Source organism: Oncorhynchus mykiss, chromosome 3 (genome assembly GCF_013265735.2).
Source record: "Oncorhynchus mykiss isolate Arlee chromosome 3, USDA_OmykA_1.1, whole genome shotgun sequence".
Taxonomy (NCBI): domain Eukaryota; kingdom Metazoa; phylum Chordata; class Actinopteri; order Salmoniformes; family Salmonidae; genus Oncorhynchus; species Oncorhynchus mykiss.
In genome coordinates this window covers 20,697,279-20,721,306 of record NC_048567.1, presented here as the reverse complement: position 1 = coordinate 20,721,306, position 24,028 = coordinate 20,697,279, and the positions used below count along the sequence as shown (strand labels likewise).

General features: G+C 39.8%; 1 protein-coding gene and 1 long non-coding RNA gene across 2 annotated transcripts in view; both read right to left on the bottom strand.

Moving 5' to 3' along the window:
- Nucleotides 1-2,450, bottom strand: part of LOC118936416 (metalloreductase STEAP4-like) — a 39,944-nt gene extending 37,494 nt beyond the window's left edge. Inside the window, 1 exon segment of the mRNA XM_036964639.1 lies at nt 2,439-2,450. Within this exon segment, the coding sequence (XP_036820534.1) occupies nt 2,439-2,450 (12 nt within the window).
- Nucleotides 2,451-12,272: 9,822 nt separating this feature from the next.
- Nucleotides 12,273-19,103, bottom strand: LOC118946510. Its single transcript, XR_005041385.1, has 2 exons — nt 15,981-19,103; nt 12,273-14,339 (listed from the first exon to the last, which is right to left on the bottom strand). It is a non-coding gene; the product is annotated as an uncharacterized LOC118946510 (long non-coding RNA).
- Nucleotides 19,104-24,028: the final 4,925 nt, after the last annotated feature.

Sequence of the window (24,028 nt, the reverse complement as noted above, 5' to 3'; positions counted from 1 at the left end):
GGCACAGCTGGGGGAAAGAGGGGGAGAAAAGGTAACCTAACAACGACCAGCAGAGGGAGACAGGGTGAAGGGAAAGGACAGAGACAAGACACAACATGACAGTACATGACAATTTCAATATTATCGCTTGCACAGTGCTCCTTGGGATGTTTAAAGGTTGGGAAATCTTTTTGTATCCAAATCCGGCTTTAAACTTCTTCACAACAGTATCTCGGACCTGCCTGGTGTGTTCCTTGTTCTTCATGATGCTCTCTGCGCTTTTAACGGACCTCTGAGACTATCACAGTACAGGTGCATTTATACGGAGACTTGATTACACACAGGTGGATTGTATTTATCATCATTAGTCATTTAGGTCAACATTGGATCATTCAGAGATCCTCACTGAACTTCTGGAGACAGTTTGCTGCACTGAAAGTAAAGGGGCTGAATAATTTTGCACGCCCAATTTTTCAGTTTTTGATTTGTTAAAAAAGTTTGAAATATCCAATAAATGTCGTTCCACTTCATGATTGTGTCCCACTTGTTGTTGATTCTTCACAAAAAAATACAGTTTTATATCTTTATGTTTGAAGCCTGAAATGTGGCAAAAGGTCGCAAAGTTCAAGGGGGCCGAATACTTTCGCAAGGCACTGTACATTGGAGCCCACCCACTGGGAGCCAGGCCCAGCCAATCAATTTCCCCACAGATGGGCTTTATGACAGATAGAAATACTCCTCAGATAGAAACACTCCTTGCACTGCATGGATCACCGGTGCAGTTGAATGCAGCATTGCTGTATGGTGTACTCAAAATGTATTGTAGTTGAATAGCCACCATGGGCTACTGCTCAAATGTTGCTATAATAGGTCTACATGTTTCTCCTTTGCATGGTGTTTTGTTGCAGGTTTAGTTTTTTGGTTATTCATTGTCAAGCTTTAAAAACCAAAGCTAGACTGCAACATTTTAGTAGCCTAGCTAGGACTGTGGCATGTGTCTATACACTTCCCCTCGGCTGCACTTGAAATGGGACACATGAAAACAATTGAAGTTGAATTCACCTTAGTTACAGTCATCCATTTCTGTTCAAAATATTGAGTCATTGAAAATGAAACAGTGCATCCTGAATGGGTAGAAGAAGCAAACAGTGTACCAGGCCAGTTGTGATTTACAACTTGATAGCAAGATTTTATGGACTACCAAGAAATGTGTTGGTAAATTACATTAATGATGCCTCATTGAACTGCTTCCTTCTATTCTGCCAACGGTAACACTTTACACCCAGTAACATAATAAGTTATGACAAGGTCATAACCATATGGTAATAACACTTTTTTAAATCATATTTGAAATAACTAGCAGAAAATACACTTTATGACACTGTCATGAAGCATTATGACCATCCAGTGTCACTTTACGTGGACTAAGAAAATACACTGACACTTTCAAGAAGCATTATGACCAACATAATCATGTAAGCCAGATAGGCCTATCACATACATGCCATTATGTCAGTCTCCAGTCAAAAAGAGGGTTTCTTGTCCTGCTCCTGCATTCATACCAATCATCAGCAACAGAGCATTGGGGGTAGATGCATGTCTAACATCAATGTGTGCGCAATTACAATGATAATTTAACATGGTTCATTTCAGAAATTTTGATTTAACATAAACACACTGTTGGCAAGTAGGCTTAAAAAAGTAGTGGTATCATGCAGTGGTTCCCAAACTTTTTATGGTCCTGTACCCCTTCAAACATTCAACCAGGTGCGTACCCCCTCTAGCACCAGGGTCAGAGCACTCTCAAATGCTGTTTTTTGTCATCATTGTAAGCCTGCCACACAGACACGACACGATACATTTATTAAACAGAAGAATGAACGTGAGTTGTTGTCACAACCTGGCACATGGGAAGTGACAAAGAGCTCTTATAGGACCAGGACACAAATAATAATATAATAATAATCATCTTCAACAATTTTGCTCTTTATTTAGCCATCTTACATATAAAACCTTATTTGTTCATCAAAAATTGTGAATAACTCACCACAGGTTAACTTCCTATGGCTGCAGGGGCAGTATTGAGGAGCTTGGATGAAAGGTGCCCAGAGGTGCCCAGAGTAAACTGCCTGCCTCCAGAAATCTGTCAGTGGCTTCTGATTAAATTATATTTTCACAGAACCGCTTGATGCAATTTTGATGAGGCTCTCTTGTTCAGATATCGATAAGTGGACTGTAGGCAGGGCATGAAAGGGATAACGAATCCAGTTGTTTGTGTCATCCATATCGGGAAAGTACCCAGCTCACTCAGGTGCTTCGCTATATCACATTTGACATTGTCCGCAACCTTGAGTTAATTTAAACACAAAAATCATACAATGATGGAAAGACCTGGGGGGGAGTATAAATGGACTGTTTGAAAATGTGAAGATTTTGAATCACATTTTTATTTGGCGTACCCACGACGGCATTGCGCCCACGACGGCATTGCGCGTATCCCTGTTTGGAAATACCTGGTGTAATGGAATGTTTTTCCTTGTGTGGTAGATTTTGTAGGTTTAGACACATATGTAGATGTCCTAACCATCCATAAATTAATGCAACATATGTCACAACAGGTCTAAATATGTGTCATGACAGTGTTATGACCATATTATGACAAGTTATGTCAGCTGTTATGGCATATTATGACATGGTTATGACCGTTCAAGCAATGTGTAACCCTGCCACACTGTACACCATGGAATGTTTTGTCAAATAGAACACACTTTTTAAAACCTCTTATGAATTTGGTTTTGCATAAACCAGAATTTGGTTCCAGCATAAACTGGAAGTTTAATATTTTTGACGGATACTTTATTTATGTACATTACATGTAACAATGAGTAAAGTTTCGAACAGACTCATAGGGAACACTTGGCTTTTATACAATCTGTTTGTCTGCTTTTCTCCCTGATTCGTTTTCTGTTTGTGAGCCTTTGTCATTTCATCAGGGATACTGGCATCCCTCCCTCCTTCAGATGGATTTTCTTCACACCCCATCACTTTTCCCCCAAATATGAGAGCCACTTTCATTTGGGGAAAGAAAGTGCACTATTCATTTCACCAATCTCGTTTTCTCTCAGACCCTCTCTCCCCATCACACACACACACACACACACACACACACACACACACACACACACACACACACACACACACACACACACACACACACACACACACACACACACACACACACACACACACACACACACGCACACACGCACACACGCACACACACACACCTTCTCACTCCCCAAGGCTGTTGTCCTGCATTCTCCTTCTATATTAGACTATGTCTTGTCTCCCTGACCTCCCATGATCCATGACTGCAGAGAGGGAGAATGCAGAACAAAGTTATTCTTCATTAAGTCATTCACTGTGTGTGTGTGTGTGTGTGTGTGTGTGTGTGTGTGTGTGTGTGTGTGTGTGTGTGTGTGTGTGTGTGTGTGTGTGTGTGTGTGTGTGTGTGTCTAGTTACGTGTGTGCGAGTATGCGCAGTGAGCGTGTGTGTATGTTCGTTTGTGATGATTACGTTTCAGCATTGAGCTGCCCAGTGGACACAAGAAAACACATACTCCCATTTCTCCTCTTTTTCTATCTGCTCTCCAGACCTTTTTATTATTACGGTAAACTATAAACTTTTAAGCCATAATGTGTTTGAGAATGTTTAAGCCATAATGTGTTTGAGAATGTGGTACAGTGCGGTGAAAAAGTATGTGCCCCCATTCTGATTTTCTCTATTTTTGTTATCAGATCTTATCAGATCTTCAACCAAAACCTAATATTAGATAAACGGAACCTGAGTTTACAAATAAAATAAGTGTCATTTTTTGGGTTATTTATTTATTTAAATTTATTCAACACCCAATTCCCTTGTGTGAAAAAGTAATTGCCCCCTTACACTCAATAACGGTTTGTGCCTCCATTAGCTCCAATGACTGCAACCAAATGCTTCCTGTAGTTGTTGATCAGTCTCTCACATCGCTGTGGGGGAATTTTGGCCCACTCTTGCATTCAGAACTGCTTTAGCTCAGCAACATTTGTGGGTTTTCAAGGATGAACTGCTCCTTCTAAGTGCTCCCACAACATCTCCATTGGGATTAGGTCTGGACTTTGACTAGGCCCTTCCAAAACTTAAAATGTGTTGCTTTTTAACCATTTTCATGTAGACTTGTTTGTGTATTTGGGATCATTGTCTTGCTGCATTACGCAGCTGTGCTTCAGTTTCAGCTCACAGACGGATGGCCTGATACAGAGCAGAATTCAACGTCCCTTCTATTAAGGCAAGTCATCCAGTTCCTGAGGCAGCAAAGCATCCTCAAATCATAACACTACCACCACCACGCTTGACCGTTGGTCTGAGGTTCTTACTTTGGAATGGAGTGTTTGGTTTTCGGCAGACATAATGGGACCCATCTCATCCAATATTAGTTTTGCATTCCGTATGCAAAACTTGAGAAAATTAGAAGGGGGGGCAAATACTTTTTTAACAGCACTGTATATCATGGATAATACATTATTATAAGCAGAGGTGTAATGCGCCCCAAAAATCTAAGGGGGTACAAAGTATGTAAGGATGGCTGGTAGTTGTAGAACTTTGCATTTTTCAAACACCTAACATAGCTTTTTCCTGCAATCTAGAGTCATAATCATTGTTACGGATACAGGTATCCTGTGTGTATGTATCCTGTGTTCTTTTCTCGCCTTCTCCCCTCACAAGTGAAAATCATCACTCCCCAATCAGTCACCAATCAATCATCAATCAGAAGACACACCTCCTCCTGTTTCCTACCCAATCACAGTTCCTTTCCCAGTTGTTTGCTCTGGAGCTCAATCTCTCTGTAAATCGCTATGGTTCACGCTCTCCTACTATGTCTCTTTATGTATTGAGCTATCTTTTGTTTGAGCACCTCCATATCACTTTGTCCTCCTCACCTGTGAGTATTGCTTTTTTGTTATGGTGTTTGTTTGCTGGTGGGAACCAAGACAAGTCGCCCATGGACATACACTACCTGTAGGTAAACTTTGTTACAAACACTAGTTAGAACTGGGTGGACCACCCACTGTATTTTTTGTTAGTTAGCTGTTGTTAAAGTAGGCTAGTCTAGCTTAGGGGTGTTTTTGAATACTTATTGTTTCTTTCCTTGGGTCCAGCTCAGCCCCTTTTCCTGCTCCCCCCATTACCGTGTGTTTCTAATAAACCATGTGTTTGATGGTAATTTAGTTGTCTGTGGTTATTTCGTTCTCACTTTTACTTTTTCACTATAATTTGCATGAGTTATGTTACGGGTCTCGTTACCATCTCCCCTAGACTGTTGGGCCAAAAGGGATTCGTAACAATCATTATGCTTCATTTCATGTTAAATGTGTCACGACTTCCGCCGAAGTCGGTTCCTCGCCTTGTTTGGGTGGTGGTCGACGTCACCGGTCTTCTAGCCATCGCCGATCCACCTTTCATTTCCTTTTGTCTTGTTTTCCCACACACCTGATTTACATTTCCATCATTACTTGTGTATTTAACCCTCTGTTCCCCCCATGTCTGTGTGTGAAATTGTTTGTAAGTGCTTGTGCACATTTTGACTGGTGGCGACGGGTTTTGTACCCATATTTTGTTTTTCTGGATGCTGTAGGTTTTGATAATTAAACTGCTCCGGTTATTACCCAGCTCTGCTCTCCTGCGTCTGACTTCCCACCAGTTACGCACCCCTTACAATATGTATATTTTTCTGCATATCTAAGCAAACCTCTTGAGCTATCTTTATCCTCCTGACTGTGCTTATTTTTTAAAGAAACTAAATATTCTTCTCTGCAAAAATCTGGGTAAAAGATTAGTAATTGCTTTTATATCCAGTAGGCATGCCAGCTAAGATAGTTACTCTATACTCTAACTTGATCTCTGTAGCTAATTATGAGATTGGGAGATTGGGCACAGATCTGGACTAACTAATTCCAACTTCATAAAATTGCTAGGTGGCAAGTAGTATTACAGCGGAACAACATTGTTAAAAACTAATCACGTTGGCAGTAATTTCAGAACCTTGTGGTCATTTTTCAAAACTCTAGACACAAACTCAAAACGGTCATCACTTGTAACACAGGCTGTCCAATGTTCAAAACATTGCATTGTGCATTCATATCTTTAAAGAAACCTTGAACTGAAAACCAGTTCCTAAGAAATATCGCTTTCCAATGAGAACTCACTGAACAGAGACCTAAAAGAAATCTGAACGGTTAGTCCTCAGGGTTTTGCCTGCTACATAAGTTCTGTTATACTCAGACATGATTCAAACAGTTTTAGAAACGTCAGTGTTTTCTATCCAAATCTATGAATAATATGCACATCTTATGTTCTTGACATGAGTAGCAGGAAGTTGAAATTGGGCACGCTATTTATCCAAAAGTGAAAATTCTGCCCCCTAGCCCCAAGAGGTTAAGGAGAGTATGGGGGTAAGTACAGGTTGGGAAATTGTGGATGGGCCTGAAACCATGCTTGCACCATTTGAGCATGGTGGAACCTGACATTATCCCACACAATGACATAGGTTATGCCATCAGCTCTACACCTGATTTAGCTCATCAAGGAAGGTTACAGTCGAACAGCGAATCATGTGGCTGCCTGCTACTCAATATATAGAGTACAGAGCTTTCGATGTTCGACCAAACATTTAGAACGGGCAAGATGCGTAATCTAAGCAACTTTGACTGTGGTATGATTGATGCCACACATGGTGACTCCAGCATCTCAAACAGCTGCCTTCCTGGGATTTTTATGCACTACAGTCTAGAGTTTACAGAGAATGGTGCGATAAACAAAACACATTCAGTGAGCGGCAGTTCTGTGGGCAAAACACCTTGTTAATGAGAGGTCAGAGGAGAATGTCCAGACTTATTCAAGCTAACCGAAAGGCCACACATGCTCATAACAGCTGTTTAAAACGGTGTGCAGAAGGGCATCTCTTAATGTACAACACTGAATAATTCAGGCTGTTGTGGAGGCAAAAGGGGGTTCTACCCAGTACTAGATAAGTGTACCTAATAAAGTGGCCGGTGAGTGTACAGTAATGTCAAATCTGAAAACATGGTCTGGAAAAGTGGCACATGGGACCATACAAAGTGTCTGAAGAAATATTACATCCATAGATAATGTAGTCCAATTGGTTCATGTTCCACGGTAATTGGTGTCAATGGATCTCGTTATTCTGAAACTTTCATGATCTAAACATGGAATATTTGTCAGTTTACATAAAACTATGCATTAAGAGTAATGCAACAGTTACTTATTATTTTGAGCAGTTGTATCAATTGATAGATCATTGTAATGAAATGAATAGACAGTCATTTCAGATGTAATGTGTGAATTACTTTTTGAAATGGTAATAGTTGTCATTTTGAACAGGTGATTTTAGATCAATGAACAACTGATCTTAGCTTTGTGTATTGTATCCAAGAAATTGGAAAAATAAATTGAAGAAATTGAAAAATGTCCATTTTGATCATTGGTTGTGAGTTTTGAAAAATGACATCAAGGTTCTGAAATTAGTGCCAAAGTGATTGTAAAAAACGAACATCAATTTATAAAAAAAAAAATATTAAACAGGAAAAACCCTCTGATTATAAGGCAAGGTGTTAGGCTGTGACTACAGTCATGATACACTATGGTCTTTTATAAAACAGATCAGTAAACGTTTTTCACAAAGAAAGACAAGATGTATAGATGTCTGTCTATGGAAGATATTCCTACATAGAGGAGTGGGTGGTATGAACCAAAACCAACACACACACCTCTGTAAGGTGGATCAGACACTGACAGCTTAATACAGCAGGACAAAGAGAGAGGGATAGCTCGAATATGATGGACTCATGAGTAATGTGTGTGTGTGTGTGTGTGTGTGTGTGTGTTGAATGGGAGTTACCTGGCACTGTCTCTCAATTTGTCAGTGCTTGACAGCAGCATTGTTTGTGTGTGTGTATATATATGTGTGTGTTTGTGAATGACAGCTGCTGACGTGCTGCTAATCGCACTCCCCAGTCCAGCATTTTCCCAGACAGTCTGCTGTCTCACCACAACAGTGCTCCTCAGCATGGCACACACAAAAACACACACCCTTTGAATACGGTAGCCTGAATTGACCTTCGGGGAGATTCAAAGTGAGAGAGTCTAGACAGATTTCATCAGGAAAGGGAGACTGCACTGTGGATTCAAATATGTCCTTTATATTTCAGGTGTGGTTTTGTGTCAATATCCAATTACAATGTCTGCAAGATAAACAGTTTGACACCTCCAATACACTGTAGGACACAAAATAACACCTGTCCTTAAAATACTGTGTAAACATTCTGGGCTGTTTCCTTTTCCTGCAATTAATTGAATTGAGGCTAAAGAAAAAGAAGCAAAAGAAGAAACAAAGAAGGACAGAAAGTCCCACAGATGAGTGACATATTCCATTAAAAAGACAATCTCTACAAAGAAAACATAAACTCAGGATTCATGTTAGGAGGCATGCAGCAACCAGTGATACATTGTGCTCTGAACTGGCTATCAAAACATAATACATAACCAATAAGAAACAGCCAAAGTCAATAAATACAGTATTTATTTATCTATTTTATTTAACTGGGCAAGTCCGTTAAGAACACATTCTTATTTTTAATGACGGCCAAGGAACGGTGGGTTAACAGCCTTGTTCAGGGGCAGAACAACAGATTTTTACCCTGTCAGCCCAGGGATTTGATGTAGCAACCTTTTGGTTACTAGCCCAATTCTCTAACCTCTAGGATACCTGCCGCCCCAAACTATAAACCACTAGCACAGACGCCCACTGTAATCATCTGATTTATCTCCCTTATCATCCTCCTCACTAATCTCATCCTCTTTTTGAAGAGTGTGTGTGTTTTATAGATGTGTGTGTGAGGGTAATTTAATTAGAGCAGGTTACTGCCAGGGGTTAATATCCTACATGCACTCTGCTCCTCTCCAAAGGCTAAATTGCTTAAAGCACATTAGGAACTTTAAACAGACTTTTAAAACTGTGCACGTCTGTGTGTGTGTGTAACTGCACTGGCCTATTAAGACGTTACATTCTGCTGCTTAGCTCTCCCCAGACAAACCATCATCTCGCTCTCTCTCCCTCTTTCTTACTCTCTCACGCTGTCTCTCATGCTCTCTGCCTCACAATCTCACTCTTTCACACATCTCTCTCACTTTCTCTGACTGAATCTCTCCATCACTTCCCTCTCTCACATAGATACAGATGTAGGATCTTAATTTGAGACAGTTTGCTACAGCAGGAAAATAATCCTGCAGCAACAGGAAATATGAATTATTATGTGGATTACAATTAAATTCCAATTTTTGTTGGGATTGATACATTTTTCATAAGGGTAAATCGAGTCGGAAATTTCTACATGGAAATTAGCATTTTTAAACCTAAAATACACTCAGTAGTGTGCATTCATGGACACCAAGGGAAGCCAGGTGTAAAGGGGTGAGTGACTGGTTGCCGGGCTCAAGTCAGGCTCTGGAGAGCAGAGATGGGTGATAACAGGAGAACTTTAATATACACCCTGGCCCAAAGGCACACCCGAGGCAGCGCAAAGCACAACCAGGGTAACATGAACCGGAATAAACAAAACAAACAAACCTAGGTTTGAAACAAACCTAGCGCAAGCCAGCCTGTAGCATAACACCCTACACAAAGAACAATTCCACACACAGACATGGGGAATCAGAGGGTAATATACATTTAGTCTAATGAGGTAATGTGAACCAGGTGTGCGGGAAAACAAGACAAAACAAATGGAAAATGAAAGGTGGAGCGGGGATGGCTAGAAGACCGGTGACGTTAACCGCCGAACGCAGCCCTTCGGCGACTTCGGCGGAAGTCATGACACCAGGCTTCCCCAAAAAACATACCAATACATTTTCTAAAAAGATAATAATTTATCCTTCGTCTCTGTGTTTCAGAATTTTTTCTTCAATTCGCAATTGGCTGAATAGATCTCACAGGAGAAAGCATACAAGTGAGCGAAACAGCACCTCTCTGTCTCTCTACATGTAGGCCATCTATCTGATGCTGTCTGGTCCAAACGAGTATAACATTGTTGCCACCCATAGCATTGAAGGCAAGGGAAGCCAGCGAGCATCTGGCCTCCCTTGACAAAAAAAGTATAAAACATTTGCCAATCAGCGTTGAGCGAAATTGAGCAAGCTCAACTGTGAATCATCCTTGCGCACCAAAAAAGGTGTTAAGGGAAACCAGCTTGGATTTAACGTCACTCCTATCAAATCCCATTGAGAGCATACATCATTGACAGACAACTTGATTTGTTACATCTGTTTGTGTTGTTATCCTCCAGTGGCTAGCTAGCCAGCTTGCTAAAAATTGCCCTTTTCTGGAATTAGCCATGGATGGAGAAAGGGATTAGGACTTGTGGTTTTACATAATTCTCCATACTGGCCAATGATTATAACGGCGATTCTGATCTAACCATTAATTCATACATTGTTGTGCCCCTGGCCTGAGAGGATGGAAGTTCAATATGTAGCTTGATGTAGAAGACTAACGTTAACTAGCCAACGTTGCCCATAAATGGAAGTTAGGCTAGCGAGCAAGCATTTTAGCCAGGTAGCCTAGGACAACAACAAAAATAAAAGCATGTAGCGTACGACAGAGTGATAGACCATTTTGCCAGCATGAAAGAGAGGAGGATGGCATTGGTGTTTCTCTACAAGTCGGTGAGTCAACATGTTTTTCTACTTGCACAAACGCGCACACACAGAAATCAGAACCATGGACAGCCACATCATATTTAGCTTACGTTGATTGGACTAAATTGTTTTTTAAAATCTTTTAGTTGTCACTGTATTAGACTAAGCATATGTGATTTGATGATGTTGAAATGTTGAAGTTGAAATGGTGCTGGAATAGTGGAGGCAGCTCCTGTTTTCTTTGCGACTTGCGGTAACTCTCTGTGGTTCTAAATCAATAGTTGTTTAGTGGTCCAAAAATGTCAGAAACATTAACTTGCTTGACCATGCTGTAGGTCTGTTACTGTACATGCAATATGTTTTGTGGACTTCACTGGTGTCAAGGCGTAGGTGTAATAGGTGGCAGGGAAGTCAGGCGCAGGAGAGTCAAATGGAGTATAAAATGGAGTCTTTTAATAAAGTCCACGGAGTATGCTCCATAACACTAAATGTACATAAACACACAAACATGGGTACGAAGACCCGACGCGCACCTATACAACAATCACACTACACTGACAATAAAACAATCTCTGACAAAGACATGAGGGGAAACAGAGGGTTAAATACACAACAGGTAATGAATGGGATTGAAAACAGGTGTGTGGGAAGACAAGACAAAACCAATGGAAAATGAAAAAAGGATCAATGATGGCTAGAAGACCGGTGATGTCGAACGCCGAGCACCCCCCGAACAAGGAGAGGCAACGACTTCGGCAGAAGTCGTGACAACTGGACAGAGGTTGCTTTCTGGTTTTGTGATAAAACAAAGGTGTGGTTGAATTTATTCTGCCACTGTGTCTTCTTATTGTCTCAGCCTTTAGGCCTATATATATCAAGGTCACAAGGCATATGAATTAACAGGTTATAGAGAAAACAACGCAATTATCGCAACACATAGGTTTTAATGGCATTTTTTTGGGGGGGGTGCTTTATTTTATTTTTTACTCATCTATTTTTACACTTCTTTTTCTTAACTGCATTGTTGGTTAAGGGTTTGTAAGTAAGCATTTCACTGTAAGGTGAAAATTAATGTTTTCTGTTGTATATGTCCAAATATGGGCATGTACATCCAAATATACATCCTGTTCATGTTGTCACGTGTTGGAGGGTGTGTTATTTTATGGCTATATTGCATCTATTCCTTTGAAGTTGTCATGATGATTGATGTGTAGGGACCTGGTTGAACTGGGGGGGATGTGTTTGAACAGTGGCCAGCTGCGTACATTCCTAAAAAGTAACCGCTATGTCTCTGCGTTTAAAAGAAACCTGCCCCTCTTGCGAAGCCTAGTTGGGGCTACAGCTAAAGAAAGGAAGGCCATCTTGGGTCACTGTTCTTCAGATCTCATATTATCCCAATGTGAGATTGCTTTGAATCTTCTTAAATGTTTGTTAGTATAATTTAATTAAGCCAATGTGCTTTCATCAATTGAAAGCCCTTCATCTATTTTATGATTATTTGTAAGATTTCTTGTTTGCATAAAATAGACGCAGACCAGTCTTTAAATAATAGGTAATAGAATTTATTCTCGGAGCGCGCTCCCACTCAAACACATGCATCAGTTTAAATACAGATCATGACGTCATTTCACTGCCTTAACCGAACCCCCTCCTCTCGACAGGACAAAGTAAGGTGAAAAGTTCATTCTAACTTACTAACACACTCCCAGATAACTTTTGACCCCTCAACATTATCGATCACCACTGAACTGACAGTTTTAATTAACAGAAACCCTAGGAATGCACTCACTGCCTTATCTAAAAACCCCAGAGCTAAGTTTCAGGTTGGGTCAACCATAGGCTAACGACCTTATGTGTTTACACAGTCCACAACCCATTTGTTCCTGCCCAGTTGGAATGGTGTTCATTAACATTTTATTACTCCTTTCTCTTGTCACACAATTTCTTCTTATGAACTCATATTGCCTATTAAACATAATATAACAGAGTATAAGTTTACTTACAGTTCCATTTAAAATGATTTGTTCAGTCATATTAATCATAATTTCCTAACAATCCACCCTCAAAATGACTTAACAACTCATACCAACATTAAACACTACATGGAAATATCAATGATACTAAAAGAAGACAACCAATACATGTATGTACATAATCAACTTCCATGACTGTTCTATCCTACATCAGAATCTTAATTCTACTTATCAGGATTTTCTGTTAATCTTCATGAAAAAACAGTCTATACATTGAAATAAGAAAACATCTAAGTTTCCTAAACATCAAATATGGTCTCCTCGCGAGTGAAATGATCCGGATTCTTCTATTACGTCCAAGCCATGTATTTTGTATTCCACTGGTCAGAGTTTAGGATTGGTCCATATATCTCCATCTGAAGTGTCATCGATTTCGCCAGAGTCCTGGAAATGATAACTTTCATACATACACGCAATCAACCACGTCCGTACAAAACTAACACAGTCACACAGGTGAAGGTAGCCCATAACACAGTAATCATAACATTTTTCCATCTTTCAAACACACTGTCAACCCAATTAGCCAAAGAAGTATCCACCCCTGAGTTTATTTCCAACTCGTGAACTAGGGTGTGTAAACCAGACAAGGCCTTGGTCACTGATCCATCCTAACTGTATATCCTGGAGTCAAACTACCTATACACTCCCACCCTCTTCAGCCAGCAAACATCCAAGACTATTCTATTCTGCCAAGTCATTCATTACATCTCTAAAATAATTGGTGAAGCGCTGTGGATTTTTAATAGATATAATTGATCCAATCCACATTCTCATTGAGAGTGGACCACCAAAAAATACTTGACTCTAATCCTGCCAGGATCTAATTTATAGCTTTGATCTCATCTGCCACCCTTGGATCCACAATGTTATTAATACAAACCCTATCATCAAAAGACCCAGTCGGAGTACTTCTTTTCTCCCGTTTAGTCAACACCATGTCATGGTGTTGAATGAGCGTAAAAGGCATTCTCAAAATGTTTCAGTACACATACCTCTGTTCAATTAGCCAGTAATACTCCGCCATCATGTCATTCTCCCACACATTCAACAGATGTGAGCCCTGAGTCTCCTTATCTTACTGAAATCCCCAGATCTCAACCATCCTGTTTATCCAGATCAAGTAATCTCTTATGCTTGGTTAATACTAATTTCTCATTTAATTATGTCAATATTACCCTCTGGCCTTCTCGGGTTCATGTTGTAGGAATAAGATCTCCAACCATACAGCTTAGGATGGACAGCTCACCTATAAAGCCCCACCCTCTTCCAGAAAACACATCATTAGCAAGAGTCAGACACATTTTCACTTCTATGAACAAGAACAGTGAGGAAAGGACAGGTAAGGTATTTTTCATTCGAGAGATGGCCCCCAGAATTCTGTTAATTCCAGTTCTCCTCTCGAACTCTGTTATTGTTCGACAGTGACAAGGTGTCTTACCCTCCCGCAGTGTGATATGAATCCGGGTATTTCTTTCTGCTAGCTGTCCCCAGGAGTCATTGGTATGGTACCCCCAACAGGCCTCAGGGATTGGATTGAGTGACTTCACCTGTAATTCACCTGTAGTGCATAAAATCTTGGACATACAGGTTTGGTTAACAAACAGTTTCTCATTTGTTCTATTATTAGCTAATATTTTTTTTTTTTTTTTTTTTATCAGTTAATTATCCCGTAGGTCACATCCTATCCTAGAACACAATTTACCCATCCCCCCTTTGTTACCTGGCTCTGCCCAGGTAACAACCTTGCCTACTCTTAAACAATGACTTAGGTAAGATTAGTAAATCATGTAGGAGCGCCCCTTTCATTTTCCAAATGTCCAATTCTCCCTTGGGCGTCCATTCATGTCAATCCTGTACCAATACTCTGTCAAGTTTCTTATCTACTTTAAAGAAGTATCTGTGCTACTTATATATTTTCTTAAATATATATATTTACCGATTTAAACCATAACCCTTTTCTCTCATACCTCTCAAATACCACTAAGCTCCTAACTGTTTGACTTTATCTAAAATCATTGATTTTAGAAAAAACATATCTATGAGTGACAATCTCTAAAGTCCTTACATTTCCTTAATCAATCTATCTTAATCCTAACAATAATCCTAAATCATCACAGATGTCCTATATTCCTGTTAAATGTAATACTATTTAAAAAAAACTCCTAATAGTCAAACAAATTCAAAACAAATGCTAATCATATCAAAGTCCTTCCTACACTAACAAGCCCTTTCCTTCAGGGACCCTCAGTATTCTATCTGATAATAACATGAATTTAATATATGTTGCAAAGTGTGGAATACCTTATCTACAGTAATTCATCACCCCTAAAAACTGCAACTTATTTTTCTATGTAATTCCCTGCCCTATTGGCTTAATATATATCCTATCCAAACCTCAATGTATCTTATCTTCCCCTATTTATTCTCAATGATAAATAGGATTTTTTTTTCTCCGTTACAATACCAAATCATTAATAGCCCATTCAAAAACTTCACAGCTAATATTGTAAATCAGCATCCTGAAACACTTTCTCTTAAGTGATTCAAACAATAATTCCAAACCCCTAACCAAAACTCCATTATAATGAATTTACCTTAAAACTAGTAACTCAATAGGACCACATTCATTATACCAATGACTCTCCCCTGAGGCTGATCAGACCTCAGAAGACAGTCATGATAAGGTCAATAAGTCAACCCACCCTTTTACAGTCAAGTTCTATACTACATTAGACATATTAAAGAACCCTTTATCCTTAAAATCTAAATTCACTTGTATAATCTAAAACTAATAAAATAAAAACTCATAAAGTTCCATATTTGAGCATGCCTCTTTAAAATACCTTTGCACCAAAACAAATAGTCCTAACAAATGTCTTATGTGTATATATTTGCAAACCTTAATGATTAATCAAAACTTCCAGGCCTTTTTCAATTTGGTCGTTTATGGCCTCATTCTCCCCAAGATTATAATCCCAGATATTTAATAAAAATGTAGCGTATTTTCCCTTGGCTCCTTCAACTCACATATTTTATATAACTTCCATCCGTCCCGGTATAAATAATCCTTACTTAAACACACCAGAACAAATGCTTAATTAAAGTTAAATCAAACCAGGAATCAATAACCATCATAATCCATTATCATGATGTTTTACGATTCAGACATGGCCTAATTACAGTCCAAATAAACGCCACAAATCAATGATACCCACCTAGCGAATCAGCTGCTAGTTTTTTGCATCTTTCCTGACGATTTACATACTCCTTTTAAAAATGTATTTCGACATTTTTATCAACTTCTGAAAAGTGACTCAATAATAATGCACGCATTTTTCTTCTAAAAGACACGAAGCATTCTCTCCGTTACCCCCAGTCACGACATCATTTCCGTGGCGACGAAAGCCTCGCGAGTGATGTCATCAACAAGCGCTCAACCTCGACTCATTTCGCAACGATTTTCAATTAATTGTAAATAATGGTTGGCTGTCTGCAGCAACAGTATTTTGGGTCCGATAAACCAAACCTGATTTATCACATCTGTTGAATCCTGAATTAGAGTTTACAACATCAATCAATTCGCTAATTTTATAAAAACATTTCGATGGACACAAATCTATCGTAATTGTTTCCCCGTTATTATTCACAATTAATTTGATTTGAATTACTGTCTCGTCTTTGATTTAGCATTTTAATTACAACTCTATTCTCAATATATTATTCCCAACAGATAATTTAGTGAACAGACATCGTCTTGCATCAAAATTCGCTTCGTTCTTATTTTAAGTTGAATGAATTAGTCTTTCAGTTTGTCCCAAACAAACTATTTAACACGTTCAGTTTATCTGTTATACCAATACTAGTGACTATAACTTTCTCTGCTAAACAATTAGTTTAATTACAACCAAAAACTCAGATATATATATATTATTATTATTTTTTTACGCCTCAGCAACCGAACCCTGGACTGCAGGTTGTGAGACTGCTACGCTCACCACTATACCACCAATGCTATGGAACTGAGATTCTCCGCAAATAGACCCAATTTACAGTTATCTGTATTTGTTACTCCAGCATCTGAACAACAGAAAATATAACTAATTTAAACGCCCAACATTTTCCCTCAGTTATGATTCTCATTAATCTCGCTCCCTTTGGATCTAACCCTTCTTTTTCTTTACCCGATTGTCGTCTCTGACCTTTCCCTCAGTTAAACTACAATATTGGTGGTGACGTCTTTTGCAGGGAGTGTTACACTCCCGGGCGAAATGTCCAATTTCGTTACAATTAAAACATTTTCTCTTTTTCTTTTGACTCGCCTTATCCTCTTTTCTCCTCTTTTCTCGTCTTTATTCCTTTTTCTACCTCTATTACACCTCCCTCGGCTTCAGCAGGATTCACATATATGGGTGATAATCCCGCAAGTAGCTCCTGCAGCCGTATTCTCACCACCACTATTTGATCGACTAGATTACTTCTGTAATGTTTGCTCTGGATGGCTCTCCAGGTCCCGCGCTCCACTGTATAATGTCCCCATTATTCCCTGTTGGCACCCAGGCCCCGCGCACAGCAAACCAATCCTTTCCCACCATGGTTCTAACTGCTCTTTCCACCTCCCCTGTGTTTAGCCTGAAACTGGAAACTAGTCCATTCAGATCTCTCTCAAAACCTGCCATTCCTGTCTTCGGGTGGGGGATACCTTCTACTGCCTTTTCTACGTCTCTCTGCGTCCAAGGTCTATAGACCCGAACAATAGGTTCATGATCTCCCTCCCCCGCCTGGGGATTGGGTAACTCTATTAGGGGGTACAGATCCTCTCTTTAATGATAATCTGTATGTATTCTCCTTCCTGGAAACCTCATCTATAGTTGACTTTTGATTTGGACATTACATTTCACCCGTATACAATTATAAGCTCATTATAAACTATTGTTCCTTGGGACTTTCAACGTTAATTAATATCTCATATCTCACTACTTCTAGAATTAGTTTCCCTCTCCTCCCTGGATATTAATCTCTTTCAGTATTGAATGGGTTCAGTGATTAGGTTCGCCTAGAATTGCTCTGCCTCCTCACCAAGCCTAATTTATCCTCACCTGTTTTAACATATCTATCTGATACTTTTCATAGTCAGACTACTTCCCATATTACAGATAGACTATTAGGTAAAAACTTTATTTAGGTATGTTTATTGAATTAATGGCTATCCTATTTGTACAGAATGAACGTCCCATCTAACAATACTTACTATATCCCACCCTTAAAAAATCTTTCGGTTTGCAAGGCCAAGATTGATTAAGTCCTAGTTTACTTTCGGTAGTGCACCTTACCACGAGTCATTTCAGACTCGCTTCCTTCCTATCGATTTTGGTTACCCACAAAGTAGAAACCCATTGTATTTGTTCAAAATATTCAAGCAACTATCATTGATTAAATCCAAACTCCTTTAGCACCTTCAATCAAAAATATCTTAAATAATTCCTCCCAAATTCGAGAATAAAGACTATTTACCTTCGTCCTGTAGACTGGGAAAAGCAATGCCGGTTCGATTCCGTCACGTTCTCTGTCGACCTAAGATATATATACCGGCCTGTTATTAAACCTCTGCTGGAGGCCAGGACTTTTAAACTACGAGTCCAACCTCGTCCGTGCGCACGGTTTTCAGCTTTTCCCTTCGGACGACAGAGAAGTTTGTGGAATCCACTCGAAGGACCAATTGTTAGTATAATTTAATTAAGCCAATGTGCTTTCATCAATTGAAAGCCCTTCATCTATTTTATGATTATTTGTAAGATTTCTTGTTTGCATAAAATAGACGCAGACCAGTCTTTAAATAATAGGTAATAGAATTTATTCTCGGAGCGCGCTCCCACTCAAACACATGCATCAGTTTAAATACAGATCATGACGTCATTTCACTGCCTTAACCGAACCCCCTCCTCTCGACAGGACAAAGTAAGGTGAAAAGTTCATTCTAACTTACTAACACACTCCCAGATAACTTTTGACCCCTCAACATTATCGATCACCACTGAACTGACAGTTTTAATTAACAGAAACCCTAGGAATGCACTCACTGCCTTATCTAAAAACCCCAGAGCTAAGTTTCAGGTTGGGTCAACCATAGGCTAACGACCTTATGTGTTTACACAGTCCACAACCCATTTGTTCCTGCCCAGTTGGAATGGTGTTCATTAACATTTTATTACTCCTTTCTCTTGTCACACAATTTCTTCTTATGAACTCATATTGCCTATTAAACATAATATAACAGAGTATAAGTTTACTTACAGTTCCATTTAAAATGATTTGTTCAGTCATATTAATCATAATTTCCTAACAATGTTATTACCCAGTTTGTTTTGTGCATTACTTCATACACACGGTAGAACTATTGGAATATGAATTGCTGGGTACTCACCATCCACCCGACCTACGGCAGAAGGTAGGTGGTCTAGCCTCTTCAGTGAGGCACCGGGTAGCCTGGGAGTCCTACTGGAGAGAAGGAATTGAAGACGCAGATGGAGGAAGACTTGAGGTAGACATGGAGGGGTCTTAGTGAGATTGAGATGCCTGGCAACCCAAAGACGGTGGTGTCTAGGGCTGTGGTGATCATGCATTATCATGCATTATTATCATGCAAAAGACTGCTGGTCTCACAGTAATTGATCATTAATTAACATAAACAGGTTTTGTATCTACAGACCTCCAACATAAAAGCTGGATGAGCGCCTTTGGAACATCTACATTTTAAAAAGTCTAAGAAATCAATTTAATATACACCATCACAATAAAGCCATTATTTATTTTAGTCGGGTCTAAAGAAACATTATGGTCAATGTTCCTTCTAAACTGTGCCCGTGCGCGCAGTAGTCCCAAGACTAACGCTCAGCTCCCCCGGACTGCTGCAAGGAGAAATATCAGGCCACAGAGAGAACAAGATTGAACTTCACTCAACTTTCTAGAGCAGTGGTCACCAACCGGTCAATCTTGATCGACTGGTCGATCTCCAAGCCATTCCTAGTCGGTCGCCAAAAATGTCTGTAAAAAAAAACGATAAAGACTTGTATTCCTATTATTTATTTGGGCTTTAGATGCTCCCGATTCAGCTGCCCCACGTGCTGGTTAGGCAAACTGTTGCCATTTTGAACCATTTCTCAGACAAACTGCCTTCCCGGTGGGCCCAGAGAGCAAATGAAGTGTACAATAGGTTTACCACTGGCTCATTGGATGGCTTAGATTACCTTAGTAGCAGGCATAAAAGATAGCTATAGCAAAATTGATACTGTGAGATTTCAAAATGTTTAAAACCATGACTAGAGAGAGTTGAGCCGACTTTGCCGGAATTCCAGTAGATGCAAACGGCCAGATGTACTTGGGCTCATTCTGGGCAGTCATTCATTTTGATTCCGGGCCGAGTCCGACACCCGATTCCGGGCCGATTCAATCAATTCCTGCCCCTCGGAGAGGGCCGCTTCTGGGCCGATTCCTCATTTCTAGCTGGGATGTTGAGAGGCGGACCCTCATGCCCCGTGTACACTAGCACGTGGTATTGTGCTGTGAAACACCTCTTCCCATTAATTCTCAATGGAAGGAAAGCGGTGAGAAAGAGAGGGCAGGGGACCATTGGGCGGTGCAAAAGTGGCATGGGAGGTGGTGAAAAATTTCTGCTTTTCACAACTTAGTGGAAATCAGCATCTCACAACTTTATGGAAATCACCACGGCGACCACTGGGTGATGACCAATCATATTGACAGACAGATGGAGAGAGAGAGAGCATGATTAAGCCTTGTGTTTTTTTTATTATTCTAACACTGTCAGTCATTATAATCATCATGAGGGGAAATGCAAAACTGACCTTGGATCATTAACTCTGGGACTACTACATCTCTATCTGTATTTCAATGTAAAGCATCTCTTTAATAATACTTCCTGTTGACCCGACCAAGTGACCTCACCTCTGATCATGCTGTGCCCTCTATGTTTTAGCCAGTTCAGATGTGGGTGGGGTTCCCCGACATAGCTGATATAACCTAGAGGATTTAGGGAGAAGAGAGAAGAGGGATGAAATGAAGGAGAGAGATACTGTTATTGAGAAAATAAGGTAGTTAAAGAGACAGTACTCAACAGGAATCTGTATGTGTGGTCTCAACTGGTCTCCACACTAAGTGGCTGCAGAGTAATTTATACTGAAAAACATGCACAGACACACAAGGACAAACAATATAGCCTAGTTATATAAACAGAAATAATGAGGTGTCTTACTATTCTCAATGGTTGGTCCTCTTGCCTATTCTTTGAAGGTGGAAGGAGCCACAGTTATACACCTGCTTACTGCACAACACAATCCATCAATCAGATTGATACACGAGTGTGTAGGTGTGGGTTATAGGGTGTCTAATTGTTATACATTTTTTCAATATGGGTGACTTAAAACATGGAACCCAAACTGGCTGCTCGCGTACGCCATCGTGCATAAATTTATTTTGTCCCCCCACACCAAACGCGACCACGACACGCAGGTTAAAATATCAAAACATTTATTAATATCAAAACATTTATTTGGGGACAGGTCGAAAAGCATTAAACATTTATGGCAATTTAGCTAGGGTCTCCCAGTCGTGGCCGGTCAAACCTGGATCTGTTGTGATGCCTCAAGCACTGCGATGCAGTGCCTTAGACCGCACGCCATTCGGAAGGCCCCAGCCTGTATTCTACACAGACCCGTGCGGCATAAACAATCAGAGCTGCAGTAGGCCTATATGTAAATAGACCATTGCCATATTTGGATATGTGCCATTTACTTTGAACTGGACTGTGTTTACAACATAAGCGGTCATGAGTATATGTGCTTTTTTTGTGATCAAGCAAGAGCTGCATGTAGCCCCATGTGCACATTTTGTTAATTTCCTTTGCTAGTTAGTGAGTTATTAGCCCAGTTATAGATAATTTGTAGTCAGCAATAGGGGAGTGATTACTTCCTACAAGAGCACAACATTTGTACATTTCTAGACACCTTTGAAAAGAGAGTCAGATAAATAACTTTTTTGTTGTCTTAACTGGGATCTCTGGGATATGTGGGAAGCTAGCGTCCCACCTGGCCAAAAGCCAGGGAAAATGCAGAGCGCCAAATTCAAATAAATTACTCTAAAAATCCAACTTTCATGAAATCACACATGCAAGATAACAAATTAAAGCTACACTTGTTGTGAATCCAGCCAACATGTCAGATTTCAAAAAGGCTTTTCGGCGAAAGCAAACGAGGCTATTATCTGAGGATAGCACCATAGTAAATATGCTCTCTCTCAAAGAGAGAGAAGCATATTTCAACCATGCAGGCGCGACACAAAACCGGGAAATAAAAACATAATTCATGCCTTACCTTTGACGACCTTCTTCTGTTGGCACTCCAATATGTCCCATAAACTTCACAAATGGTCATTTTGTCTGATTAATTCCGTCGATATATATCCAAAATGTCCACTTATTTGGCGCGTTTTATCCAGAAAAACACTGGTTCCAACCTGCGCAACGTGACTACAAAAGTTACCTGTAATCTTTGCCAAAACATTTCAAACTACTTTTGTAATACAACTTTAGGTATTTGTTAACGTAAATAATCAATCAAATTGAAGACATGATGATCTGTGTTCAATACAGGAGGAAAACAAAGATGGCCGTACTTCTTCATTACACAAAGGAAAGATCTCACCCAATTTCTAAAGACTGTTGACATCCAGTGAAAGTGGTAGGAACTGCAAGACGGTCCCTTAGAAATCTGGATTCCCAATGAAATCTTATTTAAAAGAGAGTGACCTCAAAAAAAAATCTGAATGGTTTGTCCTCGGGGTTTCGCCTGCTAAATAAGTTTTGTTATACTCACAGACATGATTCAAATAGTTGTAGAAACTTCAGAGTGTTTTCTATCCAAATCTGCTAATAATATGCATATCTTATCTTCTGGGTATTAGTAACAGGCAGTTGAATTTTGGCATGCATTTCATCCGGACGTTCTTGTCACCAAGAAGTTAAAGGGGCAGTGTTGCATTTTGAGACAGGCTTGAATAAAGCTAAGTAGCCAATAGTAGTCTGAGAATAATAATGCATTTTATTTTGTAAAGCTGTTTTTTGCATCAAACAACACAAAAGCATTTTCAGTCACCTTCTTGTCTGGAGGTCTGGATAGACAGGTTAATGTCAAGCCCTGCATGTTGTTTCAAAAGTCTAATGGAATCTAGGCCTACATTGAACACCACACATTGGCTTATACTGTAGCCTGAATGATATAACAGCTATTTCCTTGTTAAAATGTTATGGGATGCATTTTCTACATTGTTTTTGATGATAGACCACTCTGGTAGGCCTACATTGTGACCAAATAGCCACAGAGCACTGTTAAAACTGAAACTTAAAGCAGGTACAGCCTCAGTGTTCACAGTAAACCGGCCCTGGAAGTTGCACAGAATGTTCACAACGTTTAAGTTTGCGCTCAGCAGACCTGAAATTTGCTCAGTTTGAGGGAACATTGATTATGATATGAAGAAAATGTATTTCAGAAGAACAGAATATTTTTTGGCCTACCCTTGGCACATGTTATCTGGCTATGCTCCATGCCATAGGCTGTAGGCTTGTTCATTTAGCTGACAATATATGCTTATAAGTTCAATTATTTTATTTTATCAGATTTTATAGAAAGTATATCATTCAATTTAGCTGAATAAAATAGAAAGGATATTTTCCCCATTAGCCTAATGGCCTAATAGTGCCCATATGAAGTGGCTATGTTGAGCGTCAAATTATACTTTTAAACAGGTCCTATATGATAGATTTAGAGTGACTTGGCAACTTTAGTCGTGAATGATACAAACCTTAGAATGTCTTAGAAATCAAAACATATATGGGTTGCATGGTGCAACTATAAGCTATTGATGATTTGAGAAACAAAAAAAACTTGCGCTCTGTTCCTTGCCTCAGGTTGCACAGCTGTTCCTTCCTGAAGTGATTTTATTGGGCGGTATGCAAATTGGAGTGGGTCTAGGGTTTCTGGGATAATGGTGTTGATGTGAGCCATGACCAGCCTTTCATGGCTATAGACGTGAGGGCTACGGGTCGGTAGTCATTTAGGCAGTTTACCTTAATGTTCTTGGGCACAGGGACTATGGTGGTCTGCTTGAAACATGTTGGTATTACAGACTCAGTCAGGGAGAGGTTGAAAATGTCAGTGAAGCCTCCCGGGTGGCGCAGTGGTTAAGGAAGCTGTAC